This window comes from Pseudonaja textilis, chromosome 5 (genome assembly GCF_049901715.1).
Source record: "Pseudonaja textilis isolate UNSWEBS1 chromosome 5, rPseTex1.2, whole genome shotgun sequence".
NCBI classification, from domain to species: Eukaryota; Metazoa; Chordata; class Lepidosauria; order Squamata; family Elapidae; genus Pseudonaja; species Pseudonaja textilis.
In genome coordinates, this window is record NC_141994.1 from 75,238,561 (window position 1) to 75,263,274 (window position 24,714).

The window sequence follows — 24,714 nt, forward strand, 5'->3', positions numbered from 1 at the left end:
AAATGCCTCCCGTAGGACTCCCACAGTCAGTCAACTGTTGGCCAGATAGGCTGCATAACTGCCTTTTCCTAAGGCATCCAAGTATGGAGGGAAGCAAGTCACCCTCCCCAGCCCTAAGAGGCCTTGTGGGTTGGCAGGTAGAGTGTGAGATGTGTTGGGTTACTTCAGCTTCAGCTACCTCAGGTAATGTGCAAGCAGCTGCATTATCTGGCTGGAGGAGATGGCGTTACACATTTGCTCCTGGTTTCAGCTATGGTCACTCGCCTGGCTACGATGTGTATCTATTTGCTTTTCCACACCCACACACTGAAGGGACTTTGGGTGGGTTTTTCCAGGTGCTCAGTCCCAACTTCCTTTTTTCAATTTTGTTTGTTTGTTTCCTTCGTTCCTTCCTAGCGTTTGTCTACTCCGCTTGCGTGCCATCATGAACCTTTAGATATGGCAGCTTATTTGGGGCCCATTAAAGTTCCTGTCAGCATTTCTTTCTTGGCCCATTTCTTTCCTTTGATCTGAATCCATGTCAGGCCCCAAAGAACCGAGAATCACCCATGGAGTTACGCTACTTCTGAAAAGTTCCTTTATTGTGATTTGCCTACGGACAGAATCTTGCTGGACTAAAGCAAATATTTGCCATGACTACAGATTTGCTCTGTGAAGTGCTGGGGAGGATCCGACTTGCTCTCTTTTGACCTACCACACATTCCAAGCTGACCCCTGGGAAAGACCTCCTGCGACTCCAGAGTGCATTTCCCCACAACCCACCACCACAATCTCTCTGCTCTCCCCCTTCCTTCCCCCCTTTGATGTGTGGAGGAAGAGGAGGAGGAGAAGGAGAAGGAAGAGAAAGAGAAGGAAGAGAAGGAGAAGGAAGAGAAGGAGAAGAAGGTGGCGGAGAAGGAGAAGGAAGAGAAAGAGAAGGAGAACAAGAAAGAGAAGGAGAAGCAGAAGGAAGAGAAGGAGAAGGAGGAGAAGGAGAAAGACAAGAAGGAGGAGGAGAAGGAGAAAGAGGAGAAGGAAGAAAAGAAGAAGGAGGAAGAGAAGGAGGAGAAGGAAGAGAAAGAGAAGAAGGTGAAGATGGAGGAGGAGGAGAAGGAGAAGGAAGAGAAAGAGAAGGAGAAAGAGAAGGAGAAGAAGGAGGAGAAGAAGGAGGAGGAGGAGGAGGAAGAGAAGAAGAAGGAAGAGAAGAAGGTGGAATAGGAGGAGGAGAAGGAGGAGGAGGAGGAGGAGAAGAAGGAGAAGGAAGAGAAGAAGGATCTGGCAGAACCTGTTGCAGTGTCCCAGTTGCAAAACTAAGAGTGTATCAGTGATCTTCACTCACAAGTATTGGCCTTTCTTGAATTATTATTGATTGAGTTGAGTTGCGTTTGGTGTTGCCTGTTTCTAGGGGGAGTCAGGAAGAAAACACAGTGAGGGGAGGGGAGGGGAGGAGGGAGGGGGTGTCTACATGCTTTCTGGATCACCTGCTTTGCATCACCTTCTCTTGCCCTGTAGGGTGTGATCTTGGGAGCTCCGGTATATAAGCTGGAAAAGAGACCTTGGTGATTTAGAGGATTTCGCCTTCCGATTGGATCCCCCATTGAAGGTGAGAGCCATAGATTATAGAAAGAACTTTAAGGTAACTTGACTGAAAGAGATGACAACGTATTTGTACGCATAACTGCTGTGAAGAAAGCTACTTCTTAGCATTTTGTCCTTTTCTTTTTTTTCTGTAACTTTTGGCTTTTTTCCACTTTTTTATTTTTCTTTGATTTCTTTCTTTTTTCTGTCTTATTTTTATAAAGGCATCCACTCTTCTTTAAAAAAAAAAATGCCCACAGCTTGAAATTTTTCAACCTCCTTTGCAAGAATTCCAGGGCAAAAAGACACAAGAGACTTTTTATTTGACCGATGAGGCACATCAGAGCACCTGATGTGTTATAAAGCCCAGGAAAGTCCCGTGTCTCTCATAACAGAGACGGATGGTTCTCATTGTCTGTGTTTCTGGTATTTCTTTGTCCATTTTTGGCAGCCAGTTCACGGGATTAAAAGGAAGTGGGGGAGGGAATTGCTTTTCTTGTCCGTAGAAGAGATGAAGAGATACGGAAGAGGAAAATCAAGATTGTGGGGTGGGTGGGCTTAAAACTTCAATCCCTTCCATTTAGGCGTTGAGTTCATTGGGCTTGAGGATTAGCTAAGGGTCCCTTCTCCAAATTCTTCTCTGAGGTGGCCTACTCCGACTTTACACCCTCCTTCCATCCTGGATCACACCTGCTGTGGCCCAGATCTTAATGGTCACAGAGGGAGGAACCAACCACGAGAGCCAGAAGCTCAGAATCCACCTTTGGAGAATTACAGGCTGTGATTCCCGGCAGACCGGGGTCTCTACCCATCGCTCAGGGTAGTATTTGGGGAGGGGGCTGCAATACAGAGACGAACAGGCGGGATTCACAGTTGAGACGAGTGCTGGGTTCTTCCTTCTGAGGGAGGGACACCCAAAAAAGGGGGTGACCTGGTGTGGTTGGAGGACATTCAAGGTTCTTCTCAACTTCTGTTTCCCTCCTCAGGTTTGGAGATGCTTCTCATCACTTGCTTCATCTTTGGCCTCTTGGGCAGCCTTACCTGGGCAGGTGAGTTGTCGCCAGCAAAGTTGAGATATCCCATGGGTCACCATTTATCTAGTCCTTGGCTTATTTTAATGTTTTATTCTTAATGGGGGATTGATGCTTAATGCTTCTAGTTCTGATCCATTTAGATGAATCCAGAAAGGCATGGAGAGATGGAGTTACTCAAGATCAAGGGAGGTACTAATACCACTCTATAAAGCCTTAGTAAGGCCACACCTAGAGTACCGCATCCAATTTTGGTCCCCACGCTATTAAAAAGATGTTGAGCCTCTAGAAACAGAGCAGAGAAGGGCAACTAGGATGATGAGGGGACTGGAGGCTCAAACATACGATGAACAGGCATGACTAGTCTAGGGAAGAGAAGGACCAGGGGAAACATCATAGCAGTCTTCCAGTATTTGAGGGGCTGCCCCAGAGAGGAAGAGGAAGGGCTCAAGCTATTTTCTAAAGCACCTGTAGGCCAGACAAGGAATAATGGATGGAAGCTGAACAAGGAGAGATTTAACCTGGAAACAAGGAGAAATTTCCTTCGGAAAATTGTGGGTGCTTCAGAAGTTGTGGCTGCTTTCTCACTGGAAACCTTCAAGGAGAGACTGGGCTGCCTTCTGTCAGAAATGGTGTAGGGTCTCCTGCTTGGGCAGGGGGCATATTGGACTAGATGACCTACAATGTCCCTTTCAACTCTGTTAATCTAATCCAGAAGGCCTCCGTGTCTCATTATATGGACACCAGATACTGGTATCTACAGGGTGAAGTTGGCATACTTCCACTAAACAGGACCTGGGCCGTTTTACATCCCCTGGGTCACATCTGGCCTTTTGACTCTCTCTGTCTGGCCCACGTGAGGTCAATCGGAAATTAGAAATCAAATGCAAACAAGTGTACATCATGCACGTAATACAATGCACTGGTTTATCGTGAAGGCAATTCTCAGCCAGTCTTTGAAAACTTGTAGATTTGCACACAAGCCACCAACCACCATGCAGAGCAGAAAGCAGGTTTCAAGGGTTTTAACGTCAAACAACAAATTTTCCATCCGACAGGAATGGTATCCCAACCGATCTAGGTTAGGACTGGAAGCTTCTGCCTTACAGTGTTATTTAAAGGTGGAAAGACACCCACCTAAATGCTTCTATCCCCTATCCACGCCCCTAATTATTCCCTTAATCACCCTTTATTCCGATCATCCGGTTTACTTAATAAGTCCACCATTTCCTTCTTTATCACCTATCCATTGCTCATGCTTCCTATCTGATTGCAAATCACCCGTTTCTTCAGCCCAGTTGATTCAACTACTGCACCGACTGTTATCTCTTTCCGTTGGGCTTTGTCAGAATCATCTAATTAACGTCCAACAATCCATCAAACACAGATAGGAGTTTCCCTTCAAGTTACAGGACGACGGAGGATCCCTTCACACATTATAATTCTCCGGTGCTGCAGCTGTCGCAATTCCTCAGAAGCCTCTATCATCGGCAGGGTGGGATGGCTACTCCTGCAAATATGCTGACCCGGGCTCAGATCATCTATCATCCCTAACGGAGCCTGACAGGCTGCCCCCTCTACCAGAGAACCACCTAGAAAAAGAGAATGAACAGATGAAACCCTATGCATTGTCTCCCTCTTCCTTGGCAGGATAATTTAGGTGAAACTGTCGGCATAGCCAAGGGTCGTGCACCTCCGAATAGACCACCCAGGATGCCTCCCATAATCCTCCGACAGGGGATACCCTTTCCAACGAACCAAGTATTGCAAAGTTCCCCTATGTCTACAGGAATCGAGTATTTCACGAATCTCATAGTGATCATCTTGAACAGGACCTGGACGATCAGATTGGGTGTCAGAATTTGCCATGCCTGTCGGTTTAATGAGGCTAATATGGAAAACCGGGTACATTCATCTAAATCGTGATGGTAATTTCAATTGTATTGTGACAGGATTGATTATCTTAATCACTGGAAATGGACCAATATATTTAGGACCCAGTTTCTTAGATGGCAGCCCCAAATTTAGATATTTAGTGGAGAGATATACAAGGTCTCCTATTTTGAACATTTGATGGTCCGTTCATTTCTTATCAGCCTCTTTCTTCTAACAACAAATCTATCAAATCCACAAAATCAAAACCAAAGTCAAAGTTTCATATATGTTTTTCATCACAAGCACAAAATCCAGAAGTGATATCCAAATAAAAACAAATGTATTCTCTTATTTGAATAAAGCAGTCAATTTAACCATTTCTGCTTTATCTCCCTTGCTGTGGGAATAATATATATTTCTATTTGCACTTAATAATCTTTATAAACTATCATTTATATTAATGAAATTCACTGTATTCATTTAGATATTTTAACCTTAAAGGGAAAAAATACTTTTTTATCCATATTAAAACTCTAAACTTTTCTTTAAGCTAATACATCTTTTTCTTTAGGTTTCTCTTAACATAGATACTTTTTAATAGACTTTCAGTAATATTTTACAAGCTTTAAAAGTTACTTAAGCATTAAATATAAAGGAAACCAAATACATTTCAAACCCACTTTACATGATGACTTTTTCAATTACAAATATGAGACTGATAAAAATCCATCTAATTCCAATTGACTCATTCAGTTTAAGTCCCTCCTTCCAGCTTATCTTCATGGAATAAAAGGCTTTTTCTTCTCAGGAATGTTTATCAAGTTGTTATAAACGTCTCTTTTGCTCAAGGATTTCTCAACCATGTTAATCTCCGTGAGGAAAAAGTCCATTTTTATTCTCTTTTCCAAGCAGGTCCATATGGTCGGACTGTCTGTCCTTCTGGCACCTTTGCCAACCGAGACAGAAGCCAGTGGTATTGCTACAAGTTCTATGAAGATATGGCCACCTTTCAAGAAGCTGAGGTAACTAACCGGAGGTACTTTACCTGCGGTACCTCACCTGAGCAGGAAGAATTCCCTTAATCTGGCCCAGAGTTTTGCCAACTTCACAAGGCCCAAAAGTTGATGTCATTTTTTTAAAATGAAGAGCACCTGCTGTATGATTTTCCCCCTTTTTAAAAAAAGGATGAAAGTCTTCAAGAAAGAGTAAAACAAAATATTTTAATAATTCTGTTGAATTCCTGTTAGTTAAACGGGATTAATGGGTTGGCTCTACTTCAATATCTGAGTGAAATTTGTCAAAGGAAGTAAAACTCGAATGAGATATCCAACTGCTTCTTAAAGGGGATTGAATATTGTGTGATTCAACATGTTGTGCAACTCAGCTATTGCCTTATCCATGTTGTGGGAACAAGGCCAACAATCACAGGGTTAACAGGTGTCTCCCCCACCCCCCTTAGCAACCATTCACAGTTATGACAGTGGTGGAAAGGTATCTTTAGGGCCAATCCTCACATTTATGACAGTGGCCATTTACTTAGCAATTGTTTGGCTAAATGACTGAATTGCCAGCCCCAGTTGTGGTTGTTAAATGAGGGCCTTCGAAAATTCAAGCCACGTTGCTTCAGAGTGACCCCTTGTCTCTCAGAGTGTCTCTTTATTTCCACACACAAACACGCACCTCCTTCCCTCTTCTCTCTTCCCCCACCTTGTTTGCATCTCCCAGTTTTTTACGGATATCCCACTTCTGACGCCACTTTCACGCCTCACTCATAAGCACGAGAGTCATCTTCCCCAATATATATTTTTTTTCTTTATTTTTCCTTGTTGGGCAAGAAAGTCACGCTCACATTTGCAGCTCCTCTTAGAAAAACTTCTACTGCAGGACATAGCTGAGAGGACCTTGTCTGACTAAACTGCAAAATTCCTGGGTTGGGAGGTTTGGATTGTAGCAGCCCTGCAATGGACAACATGGTTTGTTGGCGCTAAGATAGTTTTGGTTCTTCTCTGCAGGAAGAGTGTCAGTACAAATGGAGAGGCCATTTAGCATCTTTCACAAGAGACAAGCAGGCAGAAACCGTTGGTGCCTATGTCAATAAAGAAAATACAGAGAATAACCACGTCTGGATTGGGCTCCAACGAGAGAATCTGGTGAGTACTCGGTCCTCCTGTCTCTGAGCAAGTAGCAGATGTTTCCATACGGATATTTCTTGAGTAGTGATTGATGGCGTCCTTGAAGAGCCCATCAACCATCTTCCGTCTCCATTCCCTGATGTCAGTTTGGATACAACACCAGCCCATTGCTGCTCCTGACCCGAGGGGACGCAAGGACAAAGGACCCCAAAGCCAGCAGCCCAATTCCCCTTCAGATCACAAAGAAGCAGGTCTATAGTCAGGGAGGGATTTCTCCCTGCGGGATCCTTTTTAATAGCTAATAGGATCTAAATCGGCTCAGTGTTTTTCGATATGAAAACCATGTTTTCTACCAGGGAAGTAGGAAGAGTAGGAGGAAGGGGCGGGGTTGGAAGCTGAAACGGATAGAAACATGGTCAGGAAACACCTTCAGGTCCTCAGGTTTTAGTTGATGGTTGGGAGGAACTTTTGTGAATTGTCCCTGAGAAATCCTGGAGGGGGGTGGAAGTGCCAGTTGGCTTGGAGGAGGAGAAACTACGCCCCTGTCTTCAAGGGGGGGAGGCAAAAATGCAGCTGTAGACAGTCTGATATTGATACCTGGGGAGATTCTTGCGGAGATGATAAAGAGATCGATCGCAATGTCATAACTGTCAGGTATAAATCCTGCCCAATGATCTCCCTCCTACTGTTTCCTCAGATAGTTTAGTGGATTATGGTCGTGCAGCAGACGTCATATATCCTGATTTCAGCGCAGCCTTTGAAAGCCGACAGGACTCCAGTAGATGGCCAATCCCCAAGCTCATGGTGTCTCACGGGATCTTGAGAATGAAGGGAAACTCAACATCATCCTGACAATTAGATTCCCAATCATGTGCAATTGGAAGAGATCTGGAGATCGTTTATTTTGGTCTCCTGCTCTTTGTAGATACCACAACTCACCACAACTTTCTCTTCTCCGAGACAAACCCATGTCGTGTTTGCAACCCAAAGTTCTCCCCAAGTTTTCTTTCTAAGCCCCTTTTTCATCTTGATTGCTCTGGAGACTCTTCCGTTTGTCGAGGCTCTTCCTGAAACACAGTCGCCAGAACTGGACACCGCAGGAATCAATCCCGGATCTTGGGCTTGTCTAGATTTCCATCGTTGCTTTGAATGCAGAAGGGGCAGGAGGGTTAAACTGGCCTGGACAATGACCTTGCGGCTCTTGTTCAGTTGCTAAGTCTTGCCCAACTCTTGGCCACCCCGCAGACCCCAGCCTGCCAATCCTCCCCCACCCCCGCCCTCCACCCTCTCCCAGAGTTTGCCCCGGAGAGGAGACCGTAGGGGGGGTGTCTCAGCCTTCCCCCTTTTAAGAGCCCTAGACTTCCACTCTCACGTTTCCCCAGAGGGGGTAGAAGTCGGGGAGTTGAAGTCCACACCCCTTAAAATGACCAGAAAGGCAGCCCTAGAGACGGAGCTCGCCCTCAGAGGAACCGGAGAGTGAGGCAGACAGTCTGAACGCAACAGTTCTTTTCTTAGGAAGTAAAAACGAAAAGCACCAGAGTCACACGAAGGAGACCTCCTGGCTGGGATGCAGCTGCAAAAAAGGGACAAATGGGATTTTAGGTTACATCCCCAGGAGTAAAATCCCCCTCCCCCAAAAGGAAGTAACTGTTCTATGGGGTCCTTGATCCTCTCCCCTCCCCCTCCCTCCCTCCCTTCCTCCTCTCCCTCTCTCTCTCCTTCTCCTTCTCCTTCTCCTCTCCATCTCTCTCCCTCTCCCTTTCCCTCTCCCTCCCTCTTTCTCCCTCTCCCTCCCTTCCTTCCTCCCTCCCTCTCTCTCCTTCTCCCTCTCCGTCTCTCTCCCTCTCCTTTTCCCTCTCCCTCCCTCTTTCTCCCTCTCTCTCCTTCTCCTTCTCCCTCTCCATCTCTCTCCCTCTCCTTTTCCCTCTCCCTCCCTCTTTCTCCCTCTCCCTCCCTTCCTCCCTCCCTCCCTCTCTCTCTCCTTCCTCTCCGTCTCTCTCCCTCTCCCTTTCCCTCTCCCTCCCTCTCTCTCTCCTTCTCCTTCTCCCTCTCCATCTCTCTCCCTTTCCCTCTCCCTCCCTCTCCCTCCTTCTCCCCCTCCCTCTCTCCCTCCCTCTCTGCCCTCTCTCTTTGCTTTCTTGCAAAACTTTCATGACCCAACTAGGTAATAGCTTCAGTGCTAGAAGGGAGGGTGGGGGTTGCTCCATGGCCCTGCCTGTGCTGGTGGGAGTGGGCTTGGTGGCTCCGTGGTTAGGCTGTTCCTTACTTGGTTTGTCTGAGGTGGGAGTTCCTGGATTGGGGGATTGTTTATTTCTTTGATTGTAAAGTCAGAAAACCCCACAGTCCCTCCTAGCACTGATGATGCTTCCTAGTTGGGTCGTGAAAGGCCTGCAAGAAAAACTCCAGGCTCAGAGAGCACCAAGGACCCCACAGTCGTCCTTCCCCCCTCCTCCTCCTCTTCCTCCTCCCCCTCCCCCCACACTCCCTCCTAGCATTGATGATGCTTCCTAGTTGGGTCATGACTCAAAGGCTCAGGGGACCTTGGGTTCTGGGTACAGTGAGGCCGGTAGCAACAGCGCTTGGACTTACCTACCGCTTCCTGCATCCCAAGAGCCTCACTGAGTCTCTGTAATGGGCGTGAGGGGCCTGCTTTGCACAAAAAACCTATTTAACAGGACTTCCCCCTTTGAATTAATTTGAGCTGAATTCAGAATCGGAATTTAAAATTCTCTCTCTCCCCCCCCCACCCCGTGTCCCCCACTCACCCACTTCAAAATGCTTTATTCCGCACGGCGCAGGCTAGTGCATGGCGCTGGACTGATGGATCACGATCCAAGTACAGAAAGTTCAACTCGGCAACATCGTTCGTGGTGTCTTACAATGAACATTGTGCTGCCTTCTCTCCTGTATATGGTCAGTATGAAAAACCATAATTCCTTAGGGGGGTTGGAATTTGCATCTGTAATTCCAGGAAAGCAGGGGAGGGGAGGGGAAGAGAAGGAAAACGGGAAGGGAAGGGAAGAGAAAGGGAAAGGAAGGAAAAGGGGAAAGGAAAAAGGGGGAGGGAAGACAGGGAAGGGGAGGGAGGGGAAGGGAAAGGAGAGATTGTGGGAATAATGCTCAAATGGAAGGATTCTTTTTTGGAAAGTGGCTGATTTAAAGTATTTATTGGAAAACCGTAACAGGCAAAAAGTTAGGCATTTCCAGAGCCTCACAAAATGGTAGTTCACCATCTCAGCATTTGTCGCAGCGGCAACCTCATCTAACTGCTTCTTTCTGCTATTATTCCTCATTCACTCTCAAAGCTGGAGAGGTTTGTGGATTCCTGGTTTCATTTCAGACATGGAGATTTCCATTGGCCACCCAGCTCAATCGAGGGGACTCTGGGTGGCCCACAGCACCGAAAATAAACATACAACCTAAAACATGGACTGTATTTCGTTTCAAAAAGTAAAGCCAGGTGTGCAAAACAGCCATCGGAATAGAATCGATCAATGCAGTGTTTTTCAAGATGGGCAGCTTTAAGAAGTGAGGGTTTCAGCTCCCAGAACCCCCCAAGCGGAGACCCAAAGGCTGGAGGGAAGGGCCAAGTCTTAGCTGCCTTTATGAAAGAGTCGAGTCCGTCGTAGCTCAGCAGGAAGACTGCTCTAGAACAGGGAGGCAGCCACCGAACATGGACCCTTCCTAGATCCCACCAGAAGGCAAGGCGTAGATGAGGGGAGCTGCAGTATATGACACCCCACCTGTAGGAGAGCAGCGGGCTGAGCTGGAAGGCGGAGTTAAACTTGTCATCCGTTTGAAGTCTTTGCGTTGCCACCAGAGACCCAACTCCAGTCCCCTTGAATTCTGTTGAGCCTTACTTAGTGCCAATTTGGCTTTGACCGTTAGTTGACTAGATTCTTGTGGATTGGAGCTATTTGTGCATGACACCCCCACCCCCATGAGTGGACAGGGAGATGTATTTGAGAAAGGATAGTCTGCTAGTGGCCCAATCCTATGCCACATCAGGCTCTAAAGGCTGACGCACCACCCATGTTCCTTTCTTTCAGGGCACCTGAGTTGGTCTGAGCAGGACTGTAGCAGAAAATTTCCTTTTCTCTGCAAATGGAAGCCCGCTTAAGCCGAGTTTGGAGATGGAGTTAGAGGGGCTCCCCATGGATCGGACACCTGAGCTGAGATCTTTGGGTTCCACCTTCTCTGTGTGCAAAACCTCTTTTCCCCAAAGGCCAACTGAATGCCAAGCAGTTGGTTCCTTGCTTCTCTTCCTCTCTTTCTGACGAACGTGGCCCTCGCTTGAGAATAAAGTCTATTGCTCTGCCTTTGTCTTGAGTTTGGCCTTTCTCTCCCGGGAGGCCCAGGGCCCCTGCTGAATAAATCTCAGGGGGAAGAGGGGGTCGTATCTGCAGTTGACTTTCTGGGCACAAAACACCCAATGCAACCCTATCGGCTCCTCTCCTGGGGTCCTTCTCTCAGGACCAAAAACATTAACCAGCAAAAGCTGGAAGAAAGAAATGCATTCATGACACTTGTCTTCTGGTTCATTGGCACCTCCTGTAGGTTCTGGGCAGCCAGAAGTCGTGTCCCTTCCGGGGTGTTTGAGCTGCAAAGCAGGGCTGCTACTTTCCCTCTCCCCACTGGAGACAGATCAGCTGCCAGGGCTCTTAGATCAGAGGCCAAGGTCCAAAGGAAATCCCCAAGGCTGGGATTCATCACAGTGCTGTATGCAATGAGGGGTTGGGGTCCAGGGTCAAATTACTTTTCTACTTTGTAGACATTATGCAAAAATCTACCTCTGCAGGCAAGGCTTTAATTCTGGGGAGGGTAGAAGGAGAGAGAAGAGCGTGAAGACCAACCAAGTGGACTCGGTTGTCTTGGCAGAGAGTACAATAAGACCTGGAGGATCTGGGTGGGGAAACATCATCAAGGAGAAAGTCCATCTCATTGCTAAATGTTGAAGGCACACAATCAATCAACCAACCCTCTGGAGTTAGCCTGTTCAATTACATATTTCTGGATCATGGCGTCTGGTGACTGACTGACCTCATGAGGTCCTCTCGGGTATGCCCAGAGATAAAACATGTCAGGTTATCTTGCTTCTACCACAAAGACTTTATCTATAAAGTCATTAAGATGTGGGTCTTCATTCTTAGACTTTGAGTCAGATGAGGTGAAGATCATGGCCATGATCTGGCTTGGGACAACCACCCAAAGCATATGAAAGTAACTAGGATGGGAAGTCCAATGAGAGGAAGTCTTTAGCCGGGTTTACTTGTCCAGCTTTGGAACTTCCAAGGCTTCTCAAAAGTCCAAGGAAAGACCATTATTCCTGCCTGTCTTGATGTTCTAGTTCGGAGGTCTCCAAACTTGGCAACTTTGTGGACTTCAACTCCCAGAATTCTCCAGCCAGATGGCTGGAGAATTCTGGGAGTTCAAATCCACAAGTCTTAAAGTTGCCAAGTTTGGGGACCCCTGTTCTAGTTGATTGTCCCATTGAAAAACTGGGTTCCTTGGAGCAGAATTCAGATCTGGGGGGGTCAAAGAAGAGCTACACTACAAGCCTGCAGAAGAATTTGTCAGGATAACTGTGATGATCGGCAGAGCCGGGCGGGAACTGAAGTTCATTCTCGTTGGCTGAGCCATCTGACAGCGAACCAGATAAAGGGAGCTGTCAGACCGCATCAGCTGTTGCTCATTCCTGTCAGCCGTTCCGCACATTCAGCAGCTACTGCGGCAACCCGTTAACCGTTAAGAGTTACAGTAAATGTTTGATAGTTAATAAAAGGTTATCTTTCGAGATCGCGGACGTCGTCTTTACCTTCACAAAACTGGCGATGAGGATGGGATAGATGCGATAAAGGCGTACAAGATCCCTGAAGCATTCGACGCACACTGTTCAGTTACCTCGGCAGGCTGAGGAGATGTCTTCCCCGCCATCATTCCCGTGTTTCCATCCCACAACAGAGACATGGTATTCTTACATTAATAGATTAGAGTGTTTTTTAGATGCTGCTGACTTGGCGGACATTTCAAACCACAGAAAAAAAGCTTATTTTCTAAATTTCTCTGGGGCAGCTGTCTTCGACACTTCCACCGCTTTATTGGCACCGCAATCTGTGAAAGAGGTCTCCTGGGAAGCCCTCCAGGAAATCCTGAGTAACGATTACGCCCCCAAACCTTCCCAAATTGCGAGACAACATGCCTTTACTCAGCGAGCACAAGCAGAAGGGGAGACCGTTAGTATGTATATGGCAGCATCTTCCAGTATTTGAGGGGCTGCCCCAGAGAGGAGGAGGAAGGGGGTCAAGCTATTTTCTAAGGCACCCAAAGGCCAGACAAGGAATAATGGATGGAAACTGAACAAGGAGAGATTCAACCTGGAAATAAGAAGAAATTTTCTGACAGTGAGAACAATCAACAATCGAGGTTGAATCTCTCCCTGATCAGTTTCCATCCATTATTCCTTGTCTGGCCTTCAGGGGCTTTAGAAAATAGCTTGACCCCCTCCTCTTCTTTGGGGCAGCCCCTCAAATATTAGAAGGCTGCTCTCCTGTCTCCCCTGGTCCTTCTCTTCCCTAGACTAGCCAGGCCCAGTTCCTGCAACCATTCATCGTATGTTTTAGTCTCCAGTCCCCTAATCATCCTGGTTGCTCTTCTGTGTATTCTTTCTAGAGTCTCAACAACTTTTTATGGTGTGGTGACCAAAAGTGGATGCAGAACGCTAGGTGTGGCCTTACTAAGGCTTTGTAGAGTGGTATTGGTACCTCCCTTGATCTTGATTGTATCCTTCTGTTAATGCAATTTAGGATTGCATTGGCTTTTTTGGCTGCCGCCGCACACTGCTGGCTCATATCTAGCTTCCCCCAAAGTTTGCCCAGAGATGACAGGTGAGCTTCCTAGCTTTGGTAGAAATTGATATGCAAATGAAAAGAAGGACCTTTATTGCAACCAAGGTGCATTTCAAACACAAGCAAAACTCAAGCAATAGCTGAAACTGTGTGAAAGCAACACCCTCAAAAAGTGCGCAGAAAAGAACAACGAAGGCGGTTAAAGGCCTAGAGACTAAAACATAGGAAGAGCGGTTGCAGGCACTGAGTGTGCAGTAGGAACAGTCTATGTGGCAGCTACAGCCACATAACCACAGGATTATTGGTTAACTGGTATTTCAAAAGCTTATCTTTTGAAGTTCTTAGGAAGTCGTTGGCTTCTTGCCAAGATGAGAGGCCTGGAAAGACAAAAGGAGTTTGCAAATATCTGTGGCTTGGCTGGGGGGTGCATCCCAGTGGTGGGATTCAATTTTTTTTTATTTACTATCGTTTCTGTGGGCGTGGCTTTGTGGGCGTGGCAGGGGAAGGATACTGCAAAATCCCCCTTCCCTCCTCACCCCACTAACCTGCTTTCCAGCTCTGTTCTCCTGTGTAGGGCAACCAAAGGAGACCCAGCCAATCAACTGGGACTCAATGGGAGGCAGAGAAGAGATATGGGGTTGGTGGGGCCAGTCAGAGGTGGGATTGGCCGGTTCTCTGAACTACTCAACATTTCCACTCTTGGTTCTCCAGAACTAGTCAGAACCTGATGAATACCCACCTCTGATGCATTCTCTGAGTTTGTGGGTTGCTTTCTGAACATTTCATTATTACAGATACAGATAATCAGAGTTGGAAGGGACCTTGTAGGTCATCTAGTCCAACCCCCTGCCCAAGCAGGAGACCCTACACCATTTCTGACAGATGGGAGTCCAATCTTTTCCTGAAGGTCTCAAGTGATGAAGCTCCCACAACTTCTGTTCCATGGGTTGATTGTTCTCACTGTCAGAAAATTCCTCCTTATTTCCAGGTTGAATCTCTCCTTGTTCAGTTTCCATCCATTATTCCTTGTCTGGCCTTCAGGTATTTTGGAGAATAGCTTGACCCCCTTCTTCCTCTCTGTGACAACCCCTCAAATATTGGAAGGCTGCTCTCCTGTCTCCCCTGGTCCTTCTCTTCTTCCCTAGACCAGCCAGGCCCAGTTCCTGCAACCGTCCATCGTATGTTTTAGTCTCCAGTCCCCTCATCATCCTGGTTGCTCTTCTCTGCACTCTTTCTAGAGTTTCGACATCTTTTTTTTATTTATTTTACAGATAATCAGAGTTGGAAGGGCCCAAGCAGGTGACCCTACACCATTTCGGACAAATGGCAGTTCAATCTCTTCTTGAAAGTCTCCAGTGATGACGGTCTCACAACTTCGGCAGAAATTAGGAGAAGTCAGTGTTGGTGTTCTTCTGCTTCTAAGGGATTTGTGTGGTTAGGAGGTCGTGACAGGAGGGCTGCATCAGGTGGGAGTCTTGTGAAGGGTCAGGTGTGGGCCAGGTCAGGTGAGGGTCTTCTGATGTGATGGGTCAGGTGACAGTCCTGTGATGGATCTTGTGTGGGTCCCGTCATGGAAGGAGCTTCTTCCTTGGGTGAGCGTGTCCTATTTGTCAACTGGGTCACACAGGTGATGGCCAGGGGTGGGTTTCAAATTTATTTTTACCACTGGTTCTGTGGGCGTGGCTTGGTGGGAGCAGAGGGTTTGCTGCTGACCTTCTCCTGCTCTCCTGCACTCTCCCTGTGCGTTCAACAGCTGATGGGCAGCAATTTGCTGTGCCGCGCGAAGCAGCTGAGCTTCAAAACCAGGAAATAAAGGTCCAGAAAGAGCCAGGGTGAGCGTGAGGGCCCAGCAGCTGATTATCGGAGCAAACCAGTTCGCTCACCGATGATTGTTGGAGCTACCGGTTTGGCTGAACTGGTCTGAACCGGTAGAAGACCACTCCTGGGGATGGCCCTTGAGTTCTTGTCCCAGTGGGACCTCCCAGTAAGACCCCACCTTTATTGGCCATTCTTGATTTGCTATTGATTTATTTATTATTTATTGATTATTGATTGATTATTGATTGATTGATTGATTATTGCAATACAAAGCAGGATACAAGGACAATAAGGGGAGGGAGGGACTTTCTACCTGCTCCCCAGACAGCAACCACCTGTTTTGTATCATCATATCTTCTGGCACGGCAGGGTGTGAACATGTGAGCTCTGATATATAAACTGGGAAACGTCAGACCATTGGCGATCTAGAGGATTCGTCTCTCAAACTGGATCCCCCTTTGAAGGTGAGACCTGTTCTAGAAAGAGGAGTAATATGATGTAACTTTAGAGAGGGAGAGTTTAGGATATATTTGTTCTTAAAACTGCTGTGAAGAATATCAGAAACTACTAACTCCTATATTTTTTCTTTTCTATTTTTCTTTAGCTTTTTTCCCCCCCTGCTTGGCTTTTCTTAGATTTCTCTCTCTCTCTCTCTCTCTCTCTCTCTCTCTCTCTCTCTCTCTCTCTCTCTCTCTCTTTCTTTCTTTCTTTCTCTCTGTCTCTGGGTCTCTCTCTCTCTTTTTTTTCTTTCTTTCTTTCTTTCTTTCTTTCTTTCTTTCTTTCTTTCTTTCTTTCTTTCTTTCTTTCTTTCTGTCTCTGGGTCTGTCTGTCTCTCTGTCTCTCTCTCTCTTTTTTTTCTTTCATTCTTTCTTTCTTTCTTTCTTTCTTTCTTTCTTCTTTCTCTCTCTCTGTCTCTGGGTCTCTCTCTCTCTCTCTCTCTCTCTTTCTTTCTCTCTGTCTCTGGGTCTGTTTGTCTGTCTCTCTCTCTTTTTTATCTTTCTTTCTTTCTTTCTTTCTTTCTTTCTTTCTTTCTTTCTTTCTCTCTCTGTCTCTGGGTCTCTCTATCTCTGTCTCTCTCTTCTTTCTTTCTTTCTTTCTTTCTTTCTTTCTTTCTTTCTTTCTTTCTTTCTTTCTTTCTTTCTTTCTTTCTGTCTCTGGGTCTCTCTGTCTCTCTTTCTTTCTTTCTTTCTTTCTTTCTTTCTTTCTTCCTTCCTTCCTTCCTTCCTTCCTTCCTTCCTTCCTTCTTTTATATTTGTTTATATTAGTTTCCAATGTTCAAAAGTTTTAATAAAAACTGTATGCAACAGCTTCAGGGATAGATCTGATCCCACAGCCTTGTACATATGAATCTGGCTCCGGTCTGTTGAAAGGCTGGAAAATGCCTTTCTTCTGAGGGCTCGATTTTCCTGCTGGGAGAACTCCGATTTAAAGACAGAGACAACTGCTTGGAAGCGGGTTCCTTTTATTTTTCAGGAAGGCGAGAGATAGCAAGAAGTCTGCGTTCCTGGGGCTAGCCATCTTTGTATAATAAACCCCTGATTTTTATACTTTTTTTTCTCCTTTTGTGTGTGTGTGCTTGTGTTTGTATTTCTTAATATTTTAAATCCTGTCGGGGGTTGTCTTCATTTCCGCCGGAGGGTAAACTCCGCGGGGTGGTTTGATTGGATTACCAGTTTCGTCCTAATGTTTTCTTATATTTGTTTTGTGGCAATCTCCTGTCTGTCTCCTTTGCAATATATTTTGTGTCTATTTGTTTTGCTGATTTGGCATGACCTGTTGTTTGTAAGGGATTTCTTTTTCTTGTTTCCCTAGCTTTCTTAATTACATGGCTTTTGTCTAGGGGGCTTCTTTCAATATCTTTTATTAAATCTCTTTTCCTGTGCAAGTTTGTTTTATGGCTGGCCTGATGTTCCCTTTGGGCTTTTCCTGCTTGGGTGTCACCACTGTCCTCATGAAGTTCCCTTTCCACAGATCAAAAGGGGTTTCAACAAATTCAGGAAGTACCCTGGTGCAGCACTATCCCCTGCCCCCCCCTTTTAAAAAACGCCCACAGCTTGAAATCTTTCAACCTCCTTTGCAAGAATTCCAGGGCAAAAAGATACAAGAGACTTTTTATTTGACTGATGAGGCACATCAGAGCACCTGATGTGTTATAAAGCCCAGGAAAGTCCCGTGTCTCTCATAACAGAGATGGATGGTTCTCATTGTCTGTGTTTCTGGTATTTCTTTGTCCATTTTTGGCAGCCAGTTCACGGGATTAAAAGGAAGGGGGAGGGAATTGCTTTTCTTGTCCGTAGAAGAGATGAAGAGATACGGAAGAGGAAAATCAAGATTGTGGGGTCAGGGTGGGCTTAAAACTTCAATCCCTTCCATTTAGGCGTTGAGTTCATTGGGCTTGAGGATTAGCTAAGGGTCCCTTCTCCAAATTCTTCTCTGAGGTGGCCTACTCCGACTTTACACCCTCCTTATATCCTGGATCACACCTGCTGTGGCCCAGATCTTAATGGTCACAGAGGGAGGAACCAACCACGAGAGCCAGAAGCTCAGAATCCACCTTTGGAGAATTACAGGCTGTGATTCCTGGCAGACCGGGGTCTCTACCCATCGCTCAGGGTAGTATTTGGGGAGTGGGCTGCAATCCAGAGACGAACAGGCGGGATTCACGGTTGAGACGAGTGCTGGGTTCTTCCTTCTGAGGGAGGGACACCCGAAAAAGGGGGTGACCTGGTGTGGTTGGAGGACATTCAAGGTTCTTCTCAACTTCTGTTTCCCTCCTCAGGTTTGGAGATGCTTCTCATCACTTGCTTCATCTTTGGCCTCTTGGGCAGCCTTACCTGGGCAGGTGAGCTGTTGCCATCACTCCAAAATTGATATATCCCACCTACATCCTGTTTCTCTATAGATTTGCGTATATCTGTTGTTGTTGTAACTCTTTCAACTCTTGGTAACTTTATAGACAAGTCCTCCCCATATATCTAGTCCTTGGTTAATTTCAATCTCTTAATAAAAAAATAATTTGTAATATTTAGTGTTTTATTTCTTCCTCTACATTGGATTGGATTGTTTTATCCTTTTTAACATTGTAAGCCACTCAGAGCCTCCCCGTGATGGGGTGGGTGGCAAACAAATTGAATCAATAAATGTTTTTCTTAATGTTCCTGACATTTTGGATTACGTTTTTATGTTGTTGTAAGCCTGACTGACAGTGAGATGGGCAGCACATGAAGTCCATAAGTAAATATTTCTTTGCCAAGAGCATTTCATGAAATGGGGGAGGGGGTGTCCCTACACCATGGGAAATAAAGCTTGGATCCTTATTGGATTGCGGGGGTTTGGGGTCTTCGCAAGGGAAGACCTCTGTGCTCCTGAGGGTTTTTCTGAATCTCCATCCACCAAGCTCAGAGAGCACCCAGTAGTTGTCCTCCTCCTCCTCCTCCTCCTCCTCACCACCACCACTACCACCACCACAAACCCCACTCCCTCCTAGCACTGATGATGTCCCCTAGTTGGGTAATGAAACATCTTCAAGAAAAACACCAAGTTTAGAGAACATCAATTCCTCCTCCTCCTCCTCCTGCTCCTCCTCCTCCTCCTCCTCCTCCTCCTCCTCCTCCTCCTCCTCCTCCTCCTCCTCCTCCTCCTCCTCTTCCTCACCACAATCCCACCACCACCACAAACCCCGCTCCCTCCTAGCAGTGACAATGTTTCTTTGCTGGGTCCAGAAAGGCACCAAGCTCAGGGGTGCCACAGTTCAACTCGAGCTAAAATTCTCTTTTATTGGAACTCTTTGTTTTGGAAGAAGTCCAACAGTCAAATTGTTCTTAATAACCAATAAAATATGTTTTAAGAGAGAGGCTAATGACACGCAAAGCAATCAAAGGATCCCTCGGTGTAATCTATTTATTTGTTCGATTTCTGTAGGCAGCCAACTCAACCAGTTGACTCTGGGTGGCTTGCAATTCTAAGGTTATAAAATAATTAAAATGGTAAAAACATCCTCAGAATAAATAAGTACAAGCAGCAGCTGTGATGATAAATCATTAATTTCTGGAGGGACTTGAAGACTTTAAGCTGTGAACAGCCTGTTGGTTCGGCTCTCCACAACGGTCCCAGTTTCTTAATGTGTCCCCTCGAGAAAATTGATGGCCCATTGGACCCAAATGCCAGGGATCCACGCAATACATCCCATTCAATGAGAACAATTTCCTCAAAGAACATTTTATTGGGATATATTGAATTGGCACGTTCCTGGTGGAAAACCGGCTCTAAGTTCCCGCCAGTTTTGCACCCAATGAAAAGTTAAGCTTTGTCACTTCCTCCCCCCCCAGAATCTCCAGTCACATGGTCCAATCAGCATACAGTCCGGTTGCTAGGTGACCTCGGTCTGCACCTTTCGAACATTTGCACCAACATCCTTGATTCCCAGGGGAAAGAATTTTATTGTGGCTACAGCACCCTAACTATCTCTCCGCTCCCTCCCCACTCCCTGGTTCCTTCGCTCCAGGCTGTGTCAGCCCTGAAGCCGTGAGAAGAGAAACTTCTCTAGAGAAAAACTACAAAAAGGAAAATGGCCACAGTTCGGCCAACTTCAGGGTTGACGCTGAGAGCCATTTGTCAACTCGTACAGCATTCCTGGCTCGCTCTCCAGTTGCCCTAAGAAGGAGGGGGAGAGATCTGATACGGCAGTTTGGTTGCTATGACCAGAAGCCCATTCCATGCATACCCTTCCCCAGATTGTGTCCAAGGTTACCAGAGCCAGTCCGAGAGGCGTGTTTTCTACAGTCCGGGGAAAGTGCTTCAGTTGGAGAATGTGATTTATGACACACCCTGGGAGGAGGAGGGGGGAAACAAGGTCACAGGTGGGGCAGTAAATGACGTGGGGCAGAGCCTACTGCACTAGGGGAAAGTGCCAACATGTTGCTCCTAATAAATAATTGGGTTTCTTTTGAAACTTGGCTCGAGGCTCATGAATTAATTAGGGCGTCCGTCGGAACCCTGACACCATTGCCGTGTCCCTCACTTTTGCTCTCATTCTCTTTGTTTCTCATTCTGTTTCTCCAGAAGATCCAAAGCCCCGGACCGTCTGTCCTTCCGGCAGCTTTGCCATGAAAGAGCAAAGCCAGTGGTATTGCTACAAGTTCTACGAAGAGTTGTTCACCTTTCAAGAGGCGGAGGTAACTCCCCTGAGGTGCCTCACCTGAGCAGGATGAATTCCCTTAATCTGGCCCAGAGTTTTTCCAAACTTCACAAGGCCCAAAAGTTCGTGTCATTTTTTAAATGAAGAGCACCTGCTGCATGACTCTCCCTTAAAAATAAGGATAGAAGTCTGAAAGAAATGAAATATTTTATTAATTAGGTTGAATTCTCTTCCATTTAGTACTTTGAAAATAAATCTGAATGGGTTGACAAAGGAAGTAAAACTCGAATGAGATATCCAACTGCTTCATTTAAATGAGATTGGGTACTATGTGATTCAACATGTTGTACAACTCAGCTATTGCCTTATCCATGTTGTGGAAACAAGGCCAACAATCACAGGGTTAACAGGTGTCCCCCCTTAGCAATCATTCACAGGGGTGGGATTCTACAGGTTTGCACCTATTCACCAGAACCGGCTGTTAACATTCTAAGCAGTTGGGAGAACCAGTTGTTGGAAGAAATTACAGGGCTAATCCTGTAAGGAAGGCAGGAAGGAAACATTCTGGTGTTGCTTACAGAAACAGCCTCTCCGTTAATCCTTATTACATTCTTGGCAGGACTAGACTTCCTGTCTCAGGAACTTCTCTGGAGTTTTTTTCCCCCTCCTTTGCTGGTACTTTGCTTGTGTGGAGGGACCATTCAAAGTTACAATGGCACTGAAAAAAGTGACTTATGACCCTTTTTCACACTTACCACTGTTGCAGCATCCCCACAGTGATGAGAGGTCAGGCAAGGAGATGCGTGCCTCGATGTGAGTGATATTGAGTTGGCCACACCCAGCCAGTCACATGACCACCAAGCCATGCCCATCAACTAAGCCACACCCACAGAACCGGTTGTTAAAACATTTGAATCCCACCCCTGATCATTCACAGTTATGACAGTGGTGGAAAGGTATCTTTAGGGCCAATCCTCACATTTATGACAGTTGCCATTTACTTAGCAATTGTTTGGCTAAATGACTGAATTGCCAGCCCCAGTTGTGGTTGTTAAATGAGGGCCTTCGAAAATTCAAGCCACGTTGCTTCAGAGTGACCCCTTGTCTCTCAGAGTGTCTCTTTATTTCCACACACAAACACGCACCTCCTTCCCTCTTCTCTCTCCCCGTACCTTGTTTGCATGTCCCAGTTTTTTACGGATATCCCACTTTTGACACCACTTTCACGCCTCACTCATAAGCACGAGAGTCATTTTCCCCAATATATATTTTTTTCTTTATTTTTCCTTGTTGGACAACAAAGTCATGCTTGCATTTGCAGCCCTTCTTAAGGGAACTCCTCCGTTAGGAATAGTAGCCGAAGGCCAAATACGGCTTTTTAGGCTCCTGCTTTGGCCTGCATATCTTCCAATCAGAGAAACCGAGAAAGAGAGATAATTTAATTGAAATTTATTCAGAATATTCTGCTAAAAGAGAGTTTTTTTCAATGAAAGAGGGAGCCGTACATTCCCTTTTATAGTGAAAACGTCAAAGAAAATGTAAGAGAATAAAAGTGATTGGCTAGGACAAAAGTTACGTTCCCTTTGCATAGGACATCAGTTACCTGTAGTCAAACGTGTTACATATTTGCATCCCATAATATCACATGTATTTATTAAAATGAAGTGTAGTGACAGAAGGGGTGTATCTTTTAGGATGTTAATAAGGAAATAAGGCTGCTTGGAGTTTGTGAAGGGACAGGGCCCATTAGCCCTAACAAAGATTTCTCTCATCAGGAGACATTGTCCAAATATTCCGTCTTCTAACTTAGCTTTTCAGCTTAGAAAGGCTAGAAGCTATCAATCCATACAGCGACAGGATAAATTTTTTTCCTATATCCCAGGCTGTAATCTATATATATAAAAGCGAAATTACCCCTTACGCATCATCACAAAATCTCCAGAACCGTAAAGCCTACAAACTTGAAGTTTGGCCCGTAGGTTCCTCTTGGCTTCTAGGGGCTCACTAAGGAAGGATTTTTCGAAAGGACCATCAGAGCATTTAGAGTATTTCCTATATTATTATTATTATTATTATTAACATGCTCTGATGCTAAGGAGTTCTACTCCCCCTCCCCACCTGGAAAGAAATCTCTTCCAAATGCAAAACACAAGCAGAGGAGTTCAGTTTCAGTTTCAGAGCACCAAGCAGCTTTAGTACAGAACAGTTGAGCTAAGCCACACCCAGGCTCCTTGTTGTCTCCTTCTTGCTCACACAGCAAATACTGTTTCAGTTTCCAAACAGCCCTCAACTCTCTCACACACTGACAGGACGCTAGCCAGAGGAATACCGATGGATGCTGGTAGGCAGAGGAACAATTTCTCCCCTTATTTTCCTCCCCCAAAACTAAACATAGTTTCGTAGTGAAGCACAGGTATAGAGCTCGTGGTTTGATAAACCCTTATCCCACCATTTTAAAAAGAAAGGAAAAATAGATGAAAATACCACATGCTTTGCTGCTAAACAGGTAGAACACTATTACAAAAGTCCATATCGTGTGGCCCTCAGTTGAGAGGATTTGGTCTAACCAAACTGCAAGGCCGTCCAGATTGGTAGGCCCGGATGGTAGCAGCTCTGCAATGGCCATCGTGGTTTGTCAGTGGCAAATAATCAGCCACTGTCAAGGAACACATCTCTGAAGGCACCTCTTTTCTCTTCAGAGGGCATTTTGACTTCTTCTCTCTTTGCAGGAAGAGTGTCAGTTCAAATGCAAAGGTCATTTAGCCTCTTTCATGAGTGACAACCAGGCAAAATACATCAATGCCTACGTCTCCAAGGAAAACCTAGAAAATAAATGGGTCTGGATTGGGCTCCAACGAGTTTCAACATCCAATCTGGTGAGTACTCGGTCCTCCTGTCTCTGAGCAAGTCGCAGATGTTTCCATACGGATATTTCTTGAGTAGTGGTTTACGTCGTCCTCGAACAGCCCATCAACCACCTTCCGTCTCCATTCCCTGATGTCAGTTTGGACACAACACCAGCCCATCGCTGCTCCTGACCCGAGGGGACGCAAGGACAAAGGACCCCAAAGCCAGCAGCCCAATTCCCCTTCAGGTCACAAAGAAGCAGATCTATAGTCAGGGAGGGATTTCTCCCTGCAGGATCCTTTTTAATAGCTAATAGGATCTACATCGGCTCAGTGTTTTTTGGTATGAAAACCACGTTTTCTACCAGGGAAGTAGGAAGAGTAGGAGGAAGGGGCGGGGTTGGAAGCTGAAACGGATAGAAACATGGTCAGGAAACACCTTCAGGTCCTCAGGTTTTAGTTGATGATTGGGAGGAACTTTTGTGAATTGTCCTTGAGAAATCCTGGAGACGGGTGGAAGTGCCAGTTGGCTCGGAGGAGGAGAAAATACGCCCCTGTCTTCAAGGGGGGGGAGGCAAAAATGCAGCTGTAGACAGTCTGATATTGATACCTGGGGAGATTCTTGAGGAGATGATAAAGAGGTCGATCGCAATGTCATAACTGTCAGGCATAAATCCTGCCCAATGATCTCCCTCCTACAGTTTCCTCAGACAGTTTAGTCGATTATGGTCATGCAGCAGACATCATATATCCTGATTTCAACACGGCCTTTGAAAGCCGACAGGACTCCAGTAGACGGCCAATCCCCAAGCTCATGGTGTCTCACGGGATCTTGAGAATGAAGGGAAACTCAACGTTATCTTGACAGATTCCCAATCATGTGCAATTGGGAGAGATCTGGAGATCCTTTATTCTGGTCTCCTGCTCTTTGAAGATACCACAACTCACCACAACTTTCTCTTCTCCGAGACAAACCCATGTCGTGTTTGCCACCCAAAGTTCTCCCCAAGTTTTCTTTCTAAGTCCCCTTTCCATCTTGATTGCTCTTCCGTTTGTCGAGGCTCTTCCTGAAACACAATCGCCAGAACTGGACAAAATATCCTAGCTGAGGCTACAAGAATTAATCCTGGATCTTTTCATTGTTGTTTTGAATGAAGGAGTGCTTAACTGGGATAGCTAATACCCCAGAGCAGTAGCACAAACCCCACTTCCTTCTACACTGATGATGTTCCCTAATTGAATAATGAAACATCTGCAAGAAAATCCCCAAGCTCAGAGAGCACCAAGGACCCCACAGTTCTCCTCCTCCTCCTCCTCCTCCTCCTCCTCCTCCTCTTCTCCACAAACCCTCCTCTCCTTTCTAGCATTGATGATGTTCTCTAGTTAGGTAATGAAACATCTGCAAGAAAACAGCCAAGCTCAGAGAGCACTAGGATTCCACAGTCCTCCTTCCTTTTTCTCCTTCTCTCTGCA

The 24,714-nt window shown here is 45.9% G+C and overlaps 3 protein-coding genes across 5 annotated transcripts in view; 2 read left to right on the forward strand and 1 right to left on the reverse strand.

The window, feature by feature from the left end:
- The window catches only part of LOC113452052 (C-type lectin lectoxin-Thr1-like), a 156,930-nt gene that overhangs the window by 21,996 nt on the left and 110,220 nt on the right, over window positions 1–24,714 (reverse strand). The gene's annotated exons all lie outside the window — the stretch shown is intronic.
- On the forward strand, window positions 1,489–10,913 carry LOC148125719 (regenerating islet-derived protein 4-like). Of its 2 annotated transcripts, none has more exons than XM_087935441.1 (6): window positions 1,489–1,582; window positions 2,544–2,606; window positions 5,376–5,485; window positions 6,476–6,613; window positions 9,394–9,508; window positions 10,645–10,913. In XM_087935441.1, the coding sequence occupies exons 2-6, from the start codon at window positions 2,552–2,554 to the stop codon at window positions 10,713–10,715; spliced, it is 489 nt and encodes a 162-aa protein (XP_087791567.1). In that variant the 5' UTR covers window positions 1,489–1,582; window positions 2,544–2,551; the 3' UTR covers window positions 10,716–10,913. The 2 variants fall into 2 exon arrangements, with proteins under 2 accessions (XP_087791567.1, XP_087791566.1); XM_087935440.1 differs by having other exon boundaries at window positions 1,531–1,615.
- Window positions 15,630–24,714, forward strand: part of LOC113454153 (regenerating islet-derived protein 3-alpha-like) — a 13,966-nt gene continuing 4,881 nt past the window's right edge. Inside the window, exons 1-4 of the mRNA XM_087935505.1 lie at window positions 15,630–15,722; window positions 18,038–18,100; window positions 20,320–20,432; window positions 23,125–23,271. Of these exons, the coding sequence (XP_087791631.1) occupies window positions 18,046–18,100; window positions 20,320–20,432; window positions 23,125–23,271 (315 nt within the window). The 5' untranslated portion in view covers window positions 15,630–15,722; window positions 18,038–18,045. The remainder of the gene's footprint in view (window positions 15,723–18,037; window positions 18,101–20,319; window positions 20,433–23,124; window positions 23,272–24,714) is intronic.